General features: G+C 43.8%; 1 protein-coding gene across 1 annotated transcript in view; it reads right to left on the bottom strand.

Annotated features, from left to right (window-relative positions):
- LOC115138383 (disks large-associated protein 2-like) overlaps window positions 1-16,542 on the bottom strand; it is a 62,448-nt gene that overhangs the window by 6,427 nt on the left and 39,479 nt on the right. Inside the window, 5 exon segments of the mRNA XM_029675180.2 lie at window positions 315-470; window positions 2,886-2,977; window positions 3,088-3,530; window positions 3,701-3,786; window positions 7,048-7,439. Coding sequence (XP_029531040.2) covers window positions 315-470; window positions 2,886-2,977; window positions 3,088-3,530; window positions 3,701-3,786; window positions 7,048-7,439 — 1,169 coding nt within the window.

The following is a 16,542-nucleotide window of genomic DNA, read 5'->3' as shown; positions in this document are numbered from 1 at the left end:
ACTTGTATAGGCAGTAGTTGACATATCAGCCATTTGAGTGGTTGGAAATACATCGGCATAGTTAAACACAATGTCAATGACATCCAGTGATGCTTCACTAAGCATTTGTCCTCGCGTACAGAGCAGCTCCACTCTACACCACTACTACTTGGCTCTAAGTAATCTCACATCTGGGTTTAATAATGTAGCTGAATCTGTGACCATAGAAATATAAGGATCCTATTTCTATGCCTGTCTCCCCTGTGACTGAGACTACCCACCATAGACAACAGATAAATAATACATTGTCTTCTGTATACCTGAGCGCTACCCACCCTTTTCTCTGGGCTCTTCTCCACGGGCCTCCAGTCGTTGTTCTTTATCTGCTGCAGCTCGTCAAACTTGGCGGTGACGTCATCGATTGACAGCTGCAGGAGGTCCCAGAATCCAGCCAGGTCCTGAGAGGTGGGGCGGGGCATGGCACTGGGGTCCTGCAAGGGGTTATAAAGGACCACATCAGTGCCTGAATTACAAATACTCAAATCCCAGTGTGCGTCAGGAGTTATTTGTTGCACTTCTACCAAAGCCCACTAGATGTCCGTATCAGACCTCAAACAGAGGAAAACCTCAATGATTTATGGTATATTTTTCTAATAATAAAACAAATGTTTCCAGCAAAGTCATGGGAGCAAGAAGGTCAAAGTTCAGAAAAGACAAGCATCTTATTCCCATCGTCATCTCATGGTTAGACTATAGGACTTGGAGGACAATCCATTGAAATGAGCCATAACAAAATGTGATCAGTAAGTAGCAATCCCTTCTAATCCCCCTGAGGATGGGAAAAAATGAAGAGGGCTCACATTTCTTTCACTGCCAGTGAAAGTCTTATTCATCACATCACATCGGCTAGAGTCACAATCAGTCACACTATTGACCCCACAGACAATATTAGCGAGACTATAGCCTAAACCAATACCTCCAACTCTGTTATGAAGTTAAGAGTTGAGAAATAAGATCCATAGCATCCCATTGGTCGCGGGTCACCATCTCCCCCCATTAATTCAGTGACTTTATGTGCTTCATATATTGAATGGCTGGAGGGCACAACAATATCCCAGCCGACTGTCTGGTGGCATTTCAGACTGCTGCATTCTGGATGTAGATCTGAATATATAGGCTCTGAAGTAAAGGCCAGGTTCACTCTGAATTACAATGAATAGTGGAAGGTCTCAGAAAGTAAAAATGGTAAGCAGTACTTACTCAGTGTTAAGAAATACAGTTGCTGTACATTGGTAAAAGGTAATTGCACAAGTTCTAAACGCAATAGTTTAGGTCACTGCCACTAGAAAGTGATGCTAAGACCTACAGTATATGTAGATACATACCAGGTAAATCTTTGGTAGTTATATAAGTCCTAAAGCTGTAGTATACCTTATACTACAGTACATATAGTAAGTACCTGCCAAAGGGTAATTCAATAAGTTGTGAGACTATAATTAGATTACAGTTAGCCCGGGGTAAATTTATCCAGTTTTCCACTATAGTATAGAGTGGTGGGGCGGGGCGGGGCCTGGGAGTAGAGGTAGAAGAGGTGTGGGGGGTGGCGGGGTGTAGAGGCACTGAGGCACTATTCTGAATGCACAGCACCAGATCAGGCCTGATGGGTGACTCATAGCAGTGTGGAGAGGCTGTGACAGGCTGAGATCTCACCCCATCACTGATCTACCTCATTCATCGTCTCGGTCTGAAACTTCACAGGGGAGATACACAGAGACCCAAAGGAGAAGTAGCGGGAAGCCAGCGCTGGGCTCATCTCATCAATATTGCTGGGGGTTCAAAAAGAAGGCTGCACACAATCCAGCATAAGCAAACAAATACAAAAGCATCAACTTATACTGGGGGGAGTGAATGAGGCTGACACATTAAAGGATTCTGGGAAATATAAGCCTTGCCAGTGTCAGTATGACTTAATCCTGTAGCTCCTCCCACAATAAAACTTGCTGCTATGCTCTGCGTCGGTCTTTGAAAGCTTGTTCAACTCCAGCTTATGTTATCCAGGAGAGAAAAGGGGGGGGGAGACTGCTCGATAAAGCGCAATTAGACATCTCCTTAAGCCTCTTATTTGCGGACGCCACTTCTTCAAACGGACTCAAATCCATGTTCTGAAAGTGTATGCAGTATTTTTTGTAAACTGTCTTTGTCATATGGAGAGATGCAGCAGTTTGGGTAAGCTTTAATAACTGCTCTCCTCTCCCCTACAGTGAGGGAAATAGAAGCAGGAAAACTCTATATAAAAGACTAGTTCAAACTAAATAATCCCTGTGCACTTTTCAGCCTTTCCTGAATGCAGCAATTTCCGCTGTATATGGCAAAAAATAGCAACACATTTTTTTCATAAGCAAAGACAGGCTTAATCTGAAATATTGGATATTTGGCTGATATCAATAAAGAGGGGTAAGATTAGAGGCGAGGAAAGTATCGTCCATATATTCCAGCCCTTCCGAGTGTTTTTTGATAGAATGAAGAGAGTGGACTGTGGCAATAGTTCTTCATGTAAAAGGCGGGCGTCTCAGTATTCTAGTCAGAGCTGTGAGTGCATCATTGGGAACGCGTACATTCACAGTCTCTCATTGTTCTCCTCAAGACGTTCACATCTCAGATAGAAACACAAACAAATATTATTTTTTTTCACACTCAATGGTGCATTTAAAAGCTTCTGACCTGTTGGCCTAAGCCATTCTATGTAAGAGACAGGAGAACCGTACCGGTGGATACAGGAATGCAGCCGATATAACTGTCCTTTCCTTTCACAGAGTAGCGCAACAGTTTTTTTTTAAAACACACACTCACAAACACGCTCACATACCGTATGTACACAGACACACACACAGTGACTTGTTACTCACCAGGTTCTGCTGACACAACCAGTAAAACTGCTGGAATTTCTGAGACATAAGGAGCTGAGCACTGCCCACCCCACTCCTGATTTTACCTAGGACTGAAAGACAGACATTCAACTGATCATCTGTCATAGGAAAGTCTTGCGAGTCTCTATGGGAGAAAAATGTCTGCTAATTGACTGTACATGATGACTCCTATCCCACTCACTGTCCTCAGAGAGGTCGTTCTCCTCCGCCTCTGCCTCCATCTCTTTACACCATCCCTCCATCCTCTTGGTCTCTGCGTGGAGCAGCTGCATGAACCAGCTTCCATCCCTCCGCAAGGCGGGGGACGTCCGGCCCGACTCGCCAGACGACTCTGCTGGCTCCCTGGGGGAGGGGGGCTCTAGCTGCCAGGTAGTCTCGTTGGAGGTCTGCTGGGGGCAAGGGGGCTCCGTAGGGGTCCGGTAGTCCTCCCGGTAGCTGAAGAGGCCCTGGGTGCGGACGGTGCGCACCCCATACTGGGTGGGCGTGCTGGGCTCAGAGTGCCCCCCTAGGAAGCCCCCTCCAAACTGTAGGCCCTTGTCCTCCATGGTGGGAAACCCCTCCATCTCCATGTCAGCCTGCACAGAGGCTGTTACACTGTTGGAGCGCTTCAACCTGCCCTGCCCTCTGAGACACAGATTAGGGAAAGCAAATATTTAGGCCATCAAGGGATATTGTAAACAAACACACCCAGGTAGAGAAAGAGGAAAGGCTGGTGACGTTAATAACAACACATTGTTAAAGATTAGCACAAATCCAGAAATGGGAAAAGGAACCTATTAAAAAAGTAATTTTACCGTCTGTCAGCTTCCACCTGGATCCCCACAGAATGGTATTCCTTCGACCCTTTACTTTCTGACTCCGAGTCGGTGGCTGCTTCCACCTAATGCAGCATAATAACATAGCAACAGTATTCTCATTATTACCGCTCCCAGATGTCCGTGGGGTTATTGGTTTGGGGCCGGTGCTGCACCTCCTCAACTCTAAGCGGCCTGTCAGAACATAACTGCAGTGTGATTTATGGAGGCAGAGAACCCAACCAAACACAACCAGTTTGTCTACACCCTCAGCACAGTGATTTATACCAACAACAAGCTGCCGTGGTGGAGATACACAGTGGTGGTAGTTTAAAAAAAAGAAACCTATTACAAAACCTGATTAGGGAGTTACCGAGGTGTGATCACCAGGGGTTTGGTGTGTGACACAGACACACAGATTTTGGTTAGTGTTCATTGGTGCATGGTGCTGGCCAGGGATGATAGAGACTGATCCCTGTTTGTCCTGAGGGTGCACGGATCCTCTAACTGAACCCCACTCTCTCCATATGATTGGCACCCTTAATAAAGATAAAGATTTAAAAAAAGACTGCATTACAAAAATATGGTGGGACATCTCTGATGATATGGGACTATTTTGCTCCCACTGGTCTTGGGGCCCTTGTTAAGGTCAAAGGCATCATGAACTTTACTAAGTACCGTGACATTTTAGCCAAACACCTGGTTACCCTAGCCAGGAGGCTGACACTTGGCCGCAAGTGGATCTTCCAGCAAGACAATAACCCCAATTGAGCAATTGCATTAGTATAAAATAATAGAATTTTCAAAAAAAATTGGAGCATGAAATATAGCTCAGTGTTTTGTATTATTCATTTTATAGTCTTTTTTAAATCATTTTATCAAAGCTGCCAATAATTATGGACCTGACTGTATTTCAAACAAAAACCATTGCATCCTGTATGGCTGGCCCTTTATTAGAAGTATTGTCAATAAAGGTTTTATCCTAAAGTTACATATAACCTACAGTCTACATGGACTAGTAATATTTGGGAGGCAGGTGTGTGTGGTAGCTAGAATTAGTCCTTGAGAAGCCCACTCCCAGGCTGTGTCTCTGATGAGTAACACAAGTGTGAGAACAGCAGACTTCTAATTTTACAATTTACTATATGATTAGCAGGGTAATTTGAAAATCAATTCATCCACATTTTAATCCTCCTTCCCTCTGAGAGATCACACCTTCCCCCAGTTCTGAGTTAATGGCCTGACCCTGACAGAGTGTTCCAGCCGACGCAGGCAGAATCCTGACTAGGGCCAGCATGGAACGGCTGTCTGTCTGAGAGCCTTAAGCCTTAAAAGCTCCAAACTCACATTAATAACTCTTTAGCTTTAAGTGGTTTGAAACGAATGGAGGAGTGTGTGTTCACGTCTAGTAGCCATGTGCATCGATAGAGCCCTTTTGCCCTCCTATGAAAAAAGTTTTCTTTTACTAAATACTTTTTATTAAATGTTTTGTCTATTTTCTTTCTTGCAACTATAAATGCAACAAATTGCTTATCAAACTACATAATTTCTCATGAAGTCATTTATCTTGAAAAAATGTCCCCTCCACCGCCCTTCTGCCACCAGGAGCGTGGCAGTGCCTTGCTGCATTCTTCCTCTTCACATGCACATCCGCCGGGCAATGAGTTTGAAATGAATACCGCGTGTAGGTGTGCTTTGCAATTGCTATCATGGGTCGTCTCACGTACAGGGACAGGGAAGAAAGCAACAGCAGTTTGCATCTGTCAATAGTAGAACAAATTCAAATCAAGTAAAGACTAGTCAGTTAGTTGTGACAGCATAGCCTCGTTAACTAGCTCATTCATCTAGCCTACACTAGCGATGATCAGCTGATACAGCCCACCCCGTAGTGGTTTGAGCAAAGAAGTTGTTATTCTTCTAGCTCCCTTTCATCTGAGGTAAAATGTAAATTATGTTACACTGCAGAGTAGCCTGGTACAAACAGCACAACGGGTGACAGTGCTCTGACCCCCCATCTTTTCCAGAAAGAAAGTCAGCAGTGAGTTGCTGCTGGTTGAGGTGACCTCTGTTACTTTCTGGCACAAAGCAAAGACCATTTCAGAGAGACTGCTGCTCTATGATGGATGAGGAGAGGAGATATTTTGGAGAGCCTGGGCAATGTTCAAAGTGTGCTGGCAGAGACAAAAAAAAAACTGGTTTGGTGAACACCCACACATCATGTTGCACACACACACACACACACTACGCTATACACACATATACTACACACACAGCACAGGTGTGAAAACTTTGGAAACTGTAGGCATCAGCATTTTACTCAGACATGGCTTAGTCTCACTGAGATGAAGGTAGGTTGGTCGTGAGAGTAAGGTCCTGCTACAGGATCCATTCTTATACTGTCCCAATACGGACACTGTACACTTTAATGTACCCCAGAAGATGAGGGGTCAAAATTCAAACACAGCGGGGTCAAAACTCAAAGTGCAGAAAGGGTCAAAGGCTAAGGATTAAAATTGGGGTCCTGCCAGAAGTAAGGGGTGAAAGGTCAAATTATAGGCTATAAGATACACTTCCAGAGGTTAATTATACTGTACTGTATATCCCCAGGAGGTTTGTGATGATGCAGGTGAATTTAGATTGATCTTACTACACTGGCCAAATACTAGTGGCACAGTTTAAAGATACACTTTGTAGGAAGTTTTGATGCATTTTTTGCATTGCATGCAGCCCTTCTGGTTGTTTCAATAACCGTGGACCTTCACACTGCCAGCCATCTCTAATCAAAATGCTTCTGTATTTTACACACATCACTGGAGCCAATTTGAAAACCAATATAATTCAGGCCCACCACGATGAGCGTAACGACGTTCAGCTCAGCCACTTAAAATCATCATCATTCATCCCCTAGGATAGGCTGCCTGATCATCTCTGGGTGACTGAGACTCACCTGTCTCCACAAACAAGCAGAACAACTCTAATATTCTCTATTGATGAAAGGCTGTGTGCAGTCTGAAGGGATGCCTGTCTACCGGTCTGTCTGTTTTATTCAGGGGCATGGACACATCTGACGTCCGCAGACTGCGTGTGTGATCAAGCCCCTTATTCTCAGGGTCACAATAGAGTGAGAGAGGGCGAGAGAGACTCATTCAGTAAAGCGAGTTGAAAACAAATGAATGGATTGCAGTAAGATGACTCATTGGTGCCATTTTTAGACCTAAAGGAGAATGGGATGTGTGAGTGTGTGACCTTATGAATGTGTGGGTGTGTATATGCACAATGTGTAGGCCTGTGTATGTGTGTGTGTGTGTGTGTGTGTGTGTGTGTGTGTGTGTGTGTGTGTCCCTCACCTGTATCCCTATGGAGGAGCGTGGTGTTTTGAGGTACTCCTCAGCCTTGGACACCAGGATGGCTTTATCACAGGTCATCACTGAGCTGTGACTGTGACGGTCTGTGGACGGGTGCCTCTTCCCAGACCTCAGCCCAGCTGCCTCCATGGCTATGGTCACGGCCTTGGCACTGTCCAGGCTGTCTGTGGAGTTATACAGGGCCCTGCCCAGGCTCAGGCTCAGGCCCAGCCCGTCCCCCCACCCTCGAGGGTGCCTGCCCTCATGGTACGTGTCCTGGGTGGACTCTGTACTGCTCTGGGCAGTGACGGAGATGAGGGGCTTGGAGCCTGAGGTGGAGCGGGGTGGGACCGGCGGAGGGGTCGTCTTCTTGTAGTTGTTCGTGTACGTGACCGCTGAAAGATAAGAGGTCAAAGTTAAAAGGAATGCACAGTTGAAGTCAGAAGTTTACATACACTTAGGTTGGAATCATTAAAACTCAACCACTCCACAAATTTCTTGTTAACAAACTATAGTTTTGGCAAGTCAGTTAGGACATCTACTTTGTGCATGACACAAGCCATTTTTCCAACAACTGTTTACAGACAGAATATTTCTCTTATAAGTCACTGTATCACAATTCCAGTGGGTCAGAAGTTTACATACACTAAGTTGACTGTGCCTTTAAACAGCTTGGAAAATTCCAGAAAAGTATGTCATGGCTTTAGAAGCTTTTGATAGGCTAAGTGACATCATTTGAGTCAATTGGAGGTGTACCTGTGAATGCATTTCAAGGCCTACCTTCAAACTCAGTGCCTCTTTGCTTGACATCATGGGAAAATCAAAAGAAATCAGCCAAGACTTCAGAAAAACAAATGTAGACCTCCACAAGTCTGGTTCATCCTTAGGAGCAATTTCCAAATGCCTGAAGGTACCACGTTCATCTGTACAAACAATAGTACGCAAGTATAAATACCATGGGGCCACACAGCTGTCAAACCGTTCAGGAAGGAGACGTGTTCTGTCTCCTAGAGATGAACGTACTTTGGTGCGAACAGTGCAAGTCAATCCCAGAAGAACAGCAAAGGACCTTGTGAAGATTCTGGAAGAAACAAAAGTCTCTACATCCACAGTCAAACGAGTCCTATATCGACATAACCTGAAAGGCTGCTCAGCAAGGAAGAAGCCACTGCTCCAAAACTGACATAAAAAAGCCAGATTACGGTATGCAACTGCACATGAGGACAAAGATCGTACTTTTGGAGAAATGTCCTCTGGTCAGATGAAACAAAAATAGAACTGTTTGGCCATAATGACCATCGTTATGTTTGGAGGACTGGTGCACCGTGAAGCACTGGGGTGGCAGCATCATGTTGTGGGGGTTCTTTGCTGCAGGAGGGACTGCATGTCACAAAATAGATGGCCTCATGAGGATGGAAAAGTATGTGGGTATATTGAAGCAACATCTCAAGACATCAGTCAGGAAGTTAAAGCTTGGTCGCAAATGGGTCTTCCAAATGGACAATGACCCCAAGCATTCTTCCAAAGTTGTGGCAAAATGGCTTAAGGAAAACAAAGTCAAGGTATTGGAGTGGCCATCACAAAGCCCTGACCTCAATCCTTTTGAAAAATGTGTAGGCAGAACTGAAAGAGCATGTGCGAGCAAGGAGGCCTACAAACCTGACTCAGTTACACCAGCTCTGTCAGGAGGAATGGGCCAAAATTCACCCAACTTATTGTGGGAAGCTTGTGGAAGGCTACCCAAAACGTTTGACCCAAGTTAAACAATTTAAAGGCAATGCTACCAAATACTAATTGAGTGTATGTAAACTTCTGACCCACTGGGAATGTGATGAAAGTAATAAAAGCTGAAATAAATCATTCTCTCTGCTATTATTCTGACATTTTACATTCTTAAAATAAAGTGGTGATCCTAACTGACCTAAAACAGGGATTTTATATGTGGATTAAATGTCAGGAATTGTGATAAACTGAGTTTAAATGTATTTGGCTAAGGTGTATGTAAACTTCCGACTTCAACTGTATATGTATATGTGGTAGTTGAAGTAGGTGAGGTACTGTAGGGCTTTGCTGTTGACGATCAGAGAGAGGAAAGGCCACTGAGTGCTATTCACTGTGGAGGGTTGACAGCCCTTCTCCTTACATGTACTTGATGAGCAACGAATTCTAAGAGAATATGGTTTTACATCCACAGAGATGGACTGCTGGACTAATAAATTACTTTGGGTTTGATATGTCCTCTTCTTTAAAAGAGAGCTTTGTAGGAGCAGCCCAATATAAACAGCTTGTCCATTTAAAAAACATCTAATGATCAAAGCCCAGAGTGGTCTTGGCTCATCAGAACTCTCAGAGAGGGAATGAGGAACACCCTGAATTATACAGTAGGTAAGCACTTAGTTTCCCATTCACAAAAATGATCTCAAAGAGGTCACCAAGATGAGTCAGTAGAGAGAGTGTGTAACAAACAGATAAAAAAAAAGAAAAGAGATAGACATGGAGGGAAAGCGAGAGAACAAGAGAGATAGAAAGAGAGGGTGAGGAAGAGAGTGAAAGAAAGCGAGAAAGAGAGAAAGAGAGAGATGATTCAGCAGAAGGACCAAAATAAACACATTATTACTAAGCAAGTCATGCAATGGGGACTCATAACTCTTGCCCCCCATCTTGGCAGTGTTACTTAGCATGTAGGCTGATCTTGGCAGTGTTACTTAGCATGTAGGCTGATCTTGGCAGTGTTACTTAGCATGTAGGCTGATCTTGGCAGTGTTACTTAGCATGTAGGCTGATCTTGGCAGTGTTACTTAGCATGTAGGCTGATCTTGGCAGTGTTACTTAGCATGTAGGCTGATCTTGGCAGTGTTACTTAGCATGTAGGCTGATCTTGGCAGTGTTACTCAGCATGTAGGCTGATCTTGGCAGTGTTACTTAGCATGTAGGCTGATCTTGGCAGTGTTACTTAGCATGTAGGCTGATCTTGGCAGTGTTACTTAGCATGTAGGCTGATCTTGGCAGTGTTACTTAGCATGTAGGCTGATCTTGGCAGTGTTACTTAGCATGTAGGCTGATCTTGGCAGTGTTACTTAGCATGTAGGCTGATCTTGGCAGTGTTACTTAGCATGTAGGCTGATCTTGGCAGTGTTACTCAGCATGTAGGCTGATCTTGGCAGTGTTACTTAGCATGTAGGCTGATCTTGGCAGTGTTACTTAGCATGTAGGCTGATCTTGGCAGTGTTACTTAGCATGTAGGCTGATCTTGGCAGTGTTACTCAGCATGTAGGCTGATCTTGGCAGTGTTACTTAGCATGTAGGCTGATCTTGGCAGTGTTACTCAGCATGTAGGCTGATCTTGGCAGTGTTACTTAGCATGTGGGCTGATCTTGGCAGTGTTACTCAGCATGTGGGCTGATCTTGGCAGTGTTACTTAGCATGTAGGCTGATCTTGGCAGTGTTACTTAGCATGTAGGCTGATCTTGGCAGTGTTACTTAGCATGTAGGCTGATCTTGGCAGTGTTACTTAGCATGTAGGCTGATCTTGGCAGTGTTACTTAGCATGTAGGCTGATCTTGGCAGTGTTACTTAGCATGTAGGCTGATCTTGGCAGTGTTACTTAGCATGTAGGCTGATCTTGGCAGTGTTACTCAGCATGTAGGCTGATCTTGGCAGTGTTACTTAGCATGTAGGCTGATCTTGGCAGTGTTACTTAGCATGTAGGCTGATCTTGGCAGTGTTACTTAGCATGTAGGCTGATCTTGGCAGTGTTACTCAGCATGTAGGCTGATCTTGGCAGTGTTACTCAGCATGTAGGCTGATCTTGGCAGTGTTACTTAGCATGTAGGCTGATCTTGGCAGTGTTACTTAGCATGTAGGCTGATCTTGGCAGTGTTACTTAGCATGTAGGCTGATCTTGGCAGTGTTACTCAGCATGTAGGCTGATCTTGGCAGTGTTACTCAGCATGTAGGCTGATCTTGGCAGTGTTACTTAGCATGTAGGCTGATCTTGGCAGTGTTACTTAGCATGTAGGCTGTCCATTCACGTCCAGGCACAGTTTGAGGCATGTACACAAATACAAAAAATAATCATAATAATTCAACAAGAACAAATTATTTCAAATGAATATTGAAATACAGAAAAGCCTGTGAGCTGCTTGTAAAAGGAAATAAGTATCTTAGGACCTGAAGGTCATAACTACAATGGCAACCATACCAGGTGGTTTACTTTACCTTTAAATCACACAATAACTAACCAGAAGAGAGAACCTGCTCTTCATCTCCATGACAACAACATGGACACATTTTCTTCACACTAAACAAGAACATTGTGCTGACAAGAATGCTGCTGAGTTAAGTGGTAAACTGTGCTTTCTGAATAGAACAATAGTAACTGTTTTGTATTTAAATATTTTCTTAAAACTCAAAAGAATTTCTTATGGAAAACTTTAGCATTACAAATTCATCATGCTGAACCGTTTTGTGCTTAAACACCCCAAACACACACACACACACACACACACACACACACACACACACACACACACACACACACACACACACACACACACACACACACACACACACACACACACACACACACACACACACACACACACACACACACACACACACACACACATCCAGTTTAATTAATTTGAGACACAATGAGTGTGATTCAAGTGCTCAGTCTCCGTTAGGGAATCGCAATTTATCAGCTCTGAATTGTATGCTAATAGTAGAGAGAGCGAGGGACGTGTCATTAAGAGCATTTCTTCCAGATTAAATTGATCACTCTCAGAAAACAGTGCGTTATTTCACAGGCTTTTAAGGATATGTAAATTATCTGGGAAGTGGATGGATGGAGAACTCTATTATCCTCACTGTCAAGAGTGTCCCAGCCCAAAAAAAAACAAAAAAAACAAAGATGAGAACTACCTCAGACACTAACTAAAACTACTTCAGAGAGAGGGGAGGGGGGGAGAGAGAGAGCACGAAGTGAGTGCCTAGAGAGAGAGAGAGCAGAGAGAGAGCACAAAGTGAGTGCCTAGAGAGAGAGAGCAGAGAGAGAGGGCCTCAACATGGAAGCCACACATACGCCCAGGTAGTGAGCGGGCAAACAGTCCCAACTCCCACTCTCACACTCGCCCAAGCCAATGGCATGTACCAGATGCTCAGCAGGCTCTGCTCACACTTACTGGCCTGAGGCCAAACCACGACCAACAACATTGGACACTCTATGGAACAAAAATCCTTCACTATATTATCCTGGAATATCCAAGGCCTGAGGTCATCTGCCTTTGGCCTAAAGAGCAGAAACCCGGACTTCACCAAAGAAATCGGTAATACAGACATTGTCATCCTGCAAGAAACCTGGTATAGAGAAGACGGACCCACTGGTTGCCCTCTAGGTTACAGAGAGCTGGTAGTCCCATCCACCAAACTACCAGGTGTGAAACAGGGAAGGGACTCAGGGGGTATGCTAATTTGGTATAGAGCAGACCTAACTCACTCCATTAAATTAATCAAAACAGGAACATTCTACATTTGGCTAGAAATTCAAAAGGAAATTATCCTAACAGAGAAAAATGTCCTCCTGTGTGCTACCTATATCCCCCCACTAGAATCCCCATATTTTAATGAAGACAGCTTCTCCATCCTGGAGGGGGAAATCAATGATTTCCAGGCCCAGGGACATGTACTAGTCTGTGGCGACCTAAATGCCAGAACCGGACAAGAACCTGACACCCTCGGCACACAGGGGGACAAACACCTGCCTGGAGGTGACAGCATTCCCTCCCACATATGCCCCCCTAGGCACAACTATGACAACATAACCAACAAAAACGGGTCACAACTCCTGCAGCTCTGTCGCACGCTGGGTATGTACATAGTCAACGGTAGGCTTCGAGGGGACTCCTATGGTAGGTACACCTATAGCTCATCTCTTGGCAGTAGTACTGTAGACTACTTTATCACTGACCTCAACCCAGAGTCTCTCAGAGCGTTCACAGTCAGCCCACTGACACCCCTACCACAGCAAAATCACAGTCTACTTAAACAGAGCAATACTCAATCATGAGGCATCAAAGCCAAAGGAACTGAGTAACATTAAGAAATGCTATAGATGGAAGGAATGCAGTTTGGAAACCTACCAAAAAACAATTAGGCAACAACAAATTCAATCCCTTTTAGACAATTTCCTGGGTAAAACGTTCCACTGTAATAGTGAAGGTGTAAACTTGGCAGTAGAAAATCTTAACAGTATATTTGACCTCTCAGCTTCCCTATCAAATCTAAAAATCTCAAATAGAAAACCGAAGAAAATTAACAATAATGACAAATGGTTTGATGAAGAATGCAAAAATCTAAGAAAGAAATTGAGAAACCTGTCCAACCAAAAACATAGAGACCCGGAAAACCTGAGTCTACGCCTTCACTATGGTGAATCACTGAAACAATACAGAAATACACTACGGAAAAAGAAGGAACAGCATGTCAGAAATCAGCTCAATGCAATTGAAGAATCCATAGACTCTAACCACTTCTGGGAAAATTGGAAAACACTAAACAAACAACAACACGAAGAATTATCTATCCAAAATGGAGATGTATGGGTAAACCACTTCTCCAATCTTTTTGGCTCTATAACAAAGAATAAAGATCAAAAACATATACATGATCAAATACAGATCTTAGAATCAACTATTAAAGACTACCAGAACCCACTGGATTCTCCAATTACATTGAATGAGTTACAGGACAAAATAAAAACCCTCCAACCCAAAAAGGCCTGTGGTGTTGATGGTATCCTCAATGAAATGATCAAATATACAGACAACAAATTCCAATTGGCTATACTAAAACTCTTTAACATCATACTTAGCTCTGGCATCTTCCCCAATATTTGGAACCAAGGACTGATCACCCCAATCCACAAAAGTGGAGACAAGTTTGACCCCAATAACTACCGTGGAATATGTGTCAACAGTAACCTTGGGAAAATCCTCTGCATTATTATTAACAGCAGACTCGTACATTTCCTCAATGAAAACAATGTACTGAGCAAATGTCAAATTGGCTTTTTACCAAATTACCGTACAACAGACCATGTATTCACCCTGCACACCCTAATTGACAACCAAACAAACCAAAACAAAGGCAAAGTCTTCTCATGCTTTGTTGATTTCAAAAAAGCCTTCGACTCAATCTGGCATGAGGGTCTGCTATACAAACTGATGGAAAGTGGTGTTGGGGGTAAAACATATGACATTATAAAATCCATGTACACAAACAACAAGTGTGCAGTTAAAATTGGCAAAAAACACACACATTTCTTCACACAGGGTCGTGGGGTTAGACAGGGATGCAGCTTAAGCCCCATCCTCTTCAACATATATATCAACGAATTGGCGCGGGCACTAGAAAAGTCCGCAGCACCCGGCCTCCCCCTGCTAGAATCCGAAGTCAAATGTCTGCTGTTTGCTGATGATCTGGTGCTTCTGTCACCAACCAAGGAGGGCCTACAGCAGCACCTAGATCTTATGCACAGATTCTGTCAGACCTGGGCCCTGACAGTAAATCTCAGTAAGACCAAAATAATGGTGTTCCAAAAAAGGTCAGGTCACCAGGACCACAAATACAAATTCCATCTAGACACTGTTGCCCTAGAGCACACAAAAAACTATACATACCTTGGCCTAAACATCAGCGCCACAGGTAACTTCCACAAAGCTGTGAACGATCTGAGAGACAAGGCAAGAAGGGCATTCTATGCCATCAAAAGAAACATAAATTTCAACATACCAATTAGGATTTGGCTAAAAATACTTGAATCAGTCATAGAGCCCATTGCCCTTTATGGTTGTGAGGTCTGGGGTCCGCTCACCAACCAAGACTTCACAAAATGGGACAAACACCAAATTGAGACTCTGCACGCAGAATTCTGCAAAAATATCCTCCGTGTACAACGTAGAACACCAAATAATGCATGCAGAGCAGAATTAGGCCGATACCCACTAATTATCCAAATCCAGAAAAGAGCCGTTAAATTCTACAACCACCTAAAAGGAAGCGATTCACAAACCTTCCATAACAAAGCCATCAATAACAGAGAGATGAACCTGGAGAAGAGTCCCCTAAGCAAGCTGGTCCTGGGGCTCTGTTCACAAACACAAACACACACTACAGAGCCCCAGGACATCAACAACAGCACAATTAGACCCAACCAAATCATGAGAAAACAAAAAGATAATTACTCAACACATTGGAAAGAATTAACAAAAAAACAGAGCAAACTAGAATGCTATTTGGCCCTACACAGAGAGTACACAGCGGCAGAATACCTGACCACTGTGACTGACCCAAAATTATGGAAAGCTTTGACTATGTACAGACTCAGTGAGCATAGCCTTGCTATTGAGAAAGGCCGCCGTAGGCAGACATGGCTCTCAAGAGAAGACAGGCTATGTGCTCACTGCCCACAAAATGAGGTGGAAACTGAGCTGCACTTCCTAACCTCCTGCCCAATGTACGACCATATTAGAGAGACATATTTCCCTCAGATTACACAGATCCACAAAGAATTTGAAAACAAATCCAATTTTGAAAAACTCCCATATCTACTGGGTGAAATTCCACAGTGTGCCATCACAGCAGCAAGATTTGTGACCTGTTGCCACGAGAAAAGGGCAACCAGTGAAGAACAAACACCATTGTAAATACAACCCATATTTATGCTTATTTATTTTATCTTGTGTCCTTTAACCATTTGTACATTGTTAAAACACTGTATATATATATATATAATATGACATTTGTAATGTCTTTACTGTTTTGAAACTTCTGTATGTGTAATGTTTACTGTTCATTTTTGTTGTTTTTCACTTTATATATTCACTTTGTATGTTGTCTACCTCACTTGCTTTGGCAATGTTAACACATGTTTCCCATGCCAATAAAGCCCTTGAATTGAATTGAATTGAATTGAATTGAATTGAATTGAGAGAGAGCACGAAGTGAGTGCCTAGAGAGAGAGAGCAGAGAGAGAGCACGAAGTGAGTGCCTAGAGAGAGAGAGCAGAGAGAGAGCATGAAGTGAGTGCATAGAGAGAGAGAGCAGAGAGAGAGAGCAGAGAGAGAGAGGCAGAGAGAGAGAGAGAGAGCACGGAGAGCAGAGAGAGAGAGAGAGCACGGAGAGCAGAGAGAGAGAGCTTTGAGAGAGACAGGACAGGACAGGACAGGACAGGACAGGACAGGAGAGAGAAGTGCCATACACCAGTGACTTCCTCTTTGTCACTCCATAGCTGACAGCACACCATCTGCCACAGTGGCTGATGTAAATATCCTTGCCTGAACTCCATCCTATAAAACAAAATGACTTGACAAAGTGCTCTGCCCGCCATATGGTTCAGTAAGGGCCAAGGAAATAAACATAGAAACCTTGGCCTGTACAGAGGAGAAGGGTGTGTGTGTGTGTGTGTGTGTGTGTGTGAGGTGGGTTGCTGCAGTCCTG

This window comes from Oncorhynchus nerka, linkage group LG12 (genome assembly GCF_034236695.1).
Source record: "Oncorhynchus nerka isolate Pitt River linkage group LG12, Oner_Uvic_2.0, whole genome shotgun sequence".
Taxonomy (NCBI): Eukaryota; Metazoa; Chordata; class Actinopteri; order Salmoniformes; family Salmonidae; genus Oncorhynchus; species Oncorhynchus nerka.
This window is presented reverse-complemented; position numbering and strand designations above follow the sequence as displayed.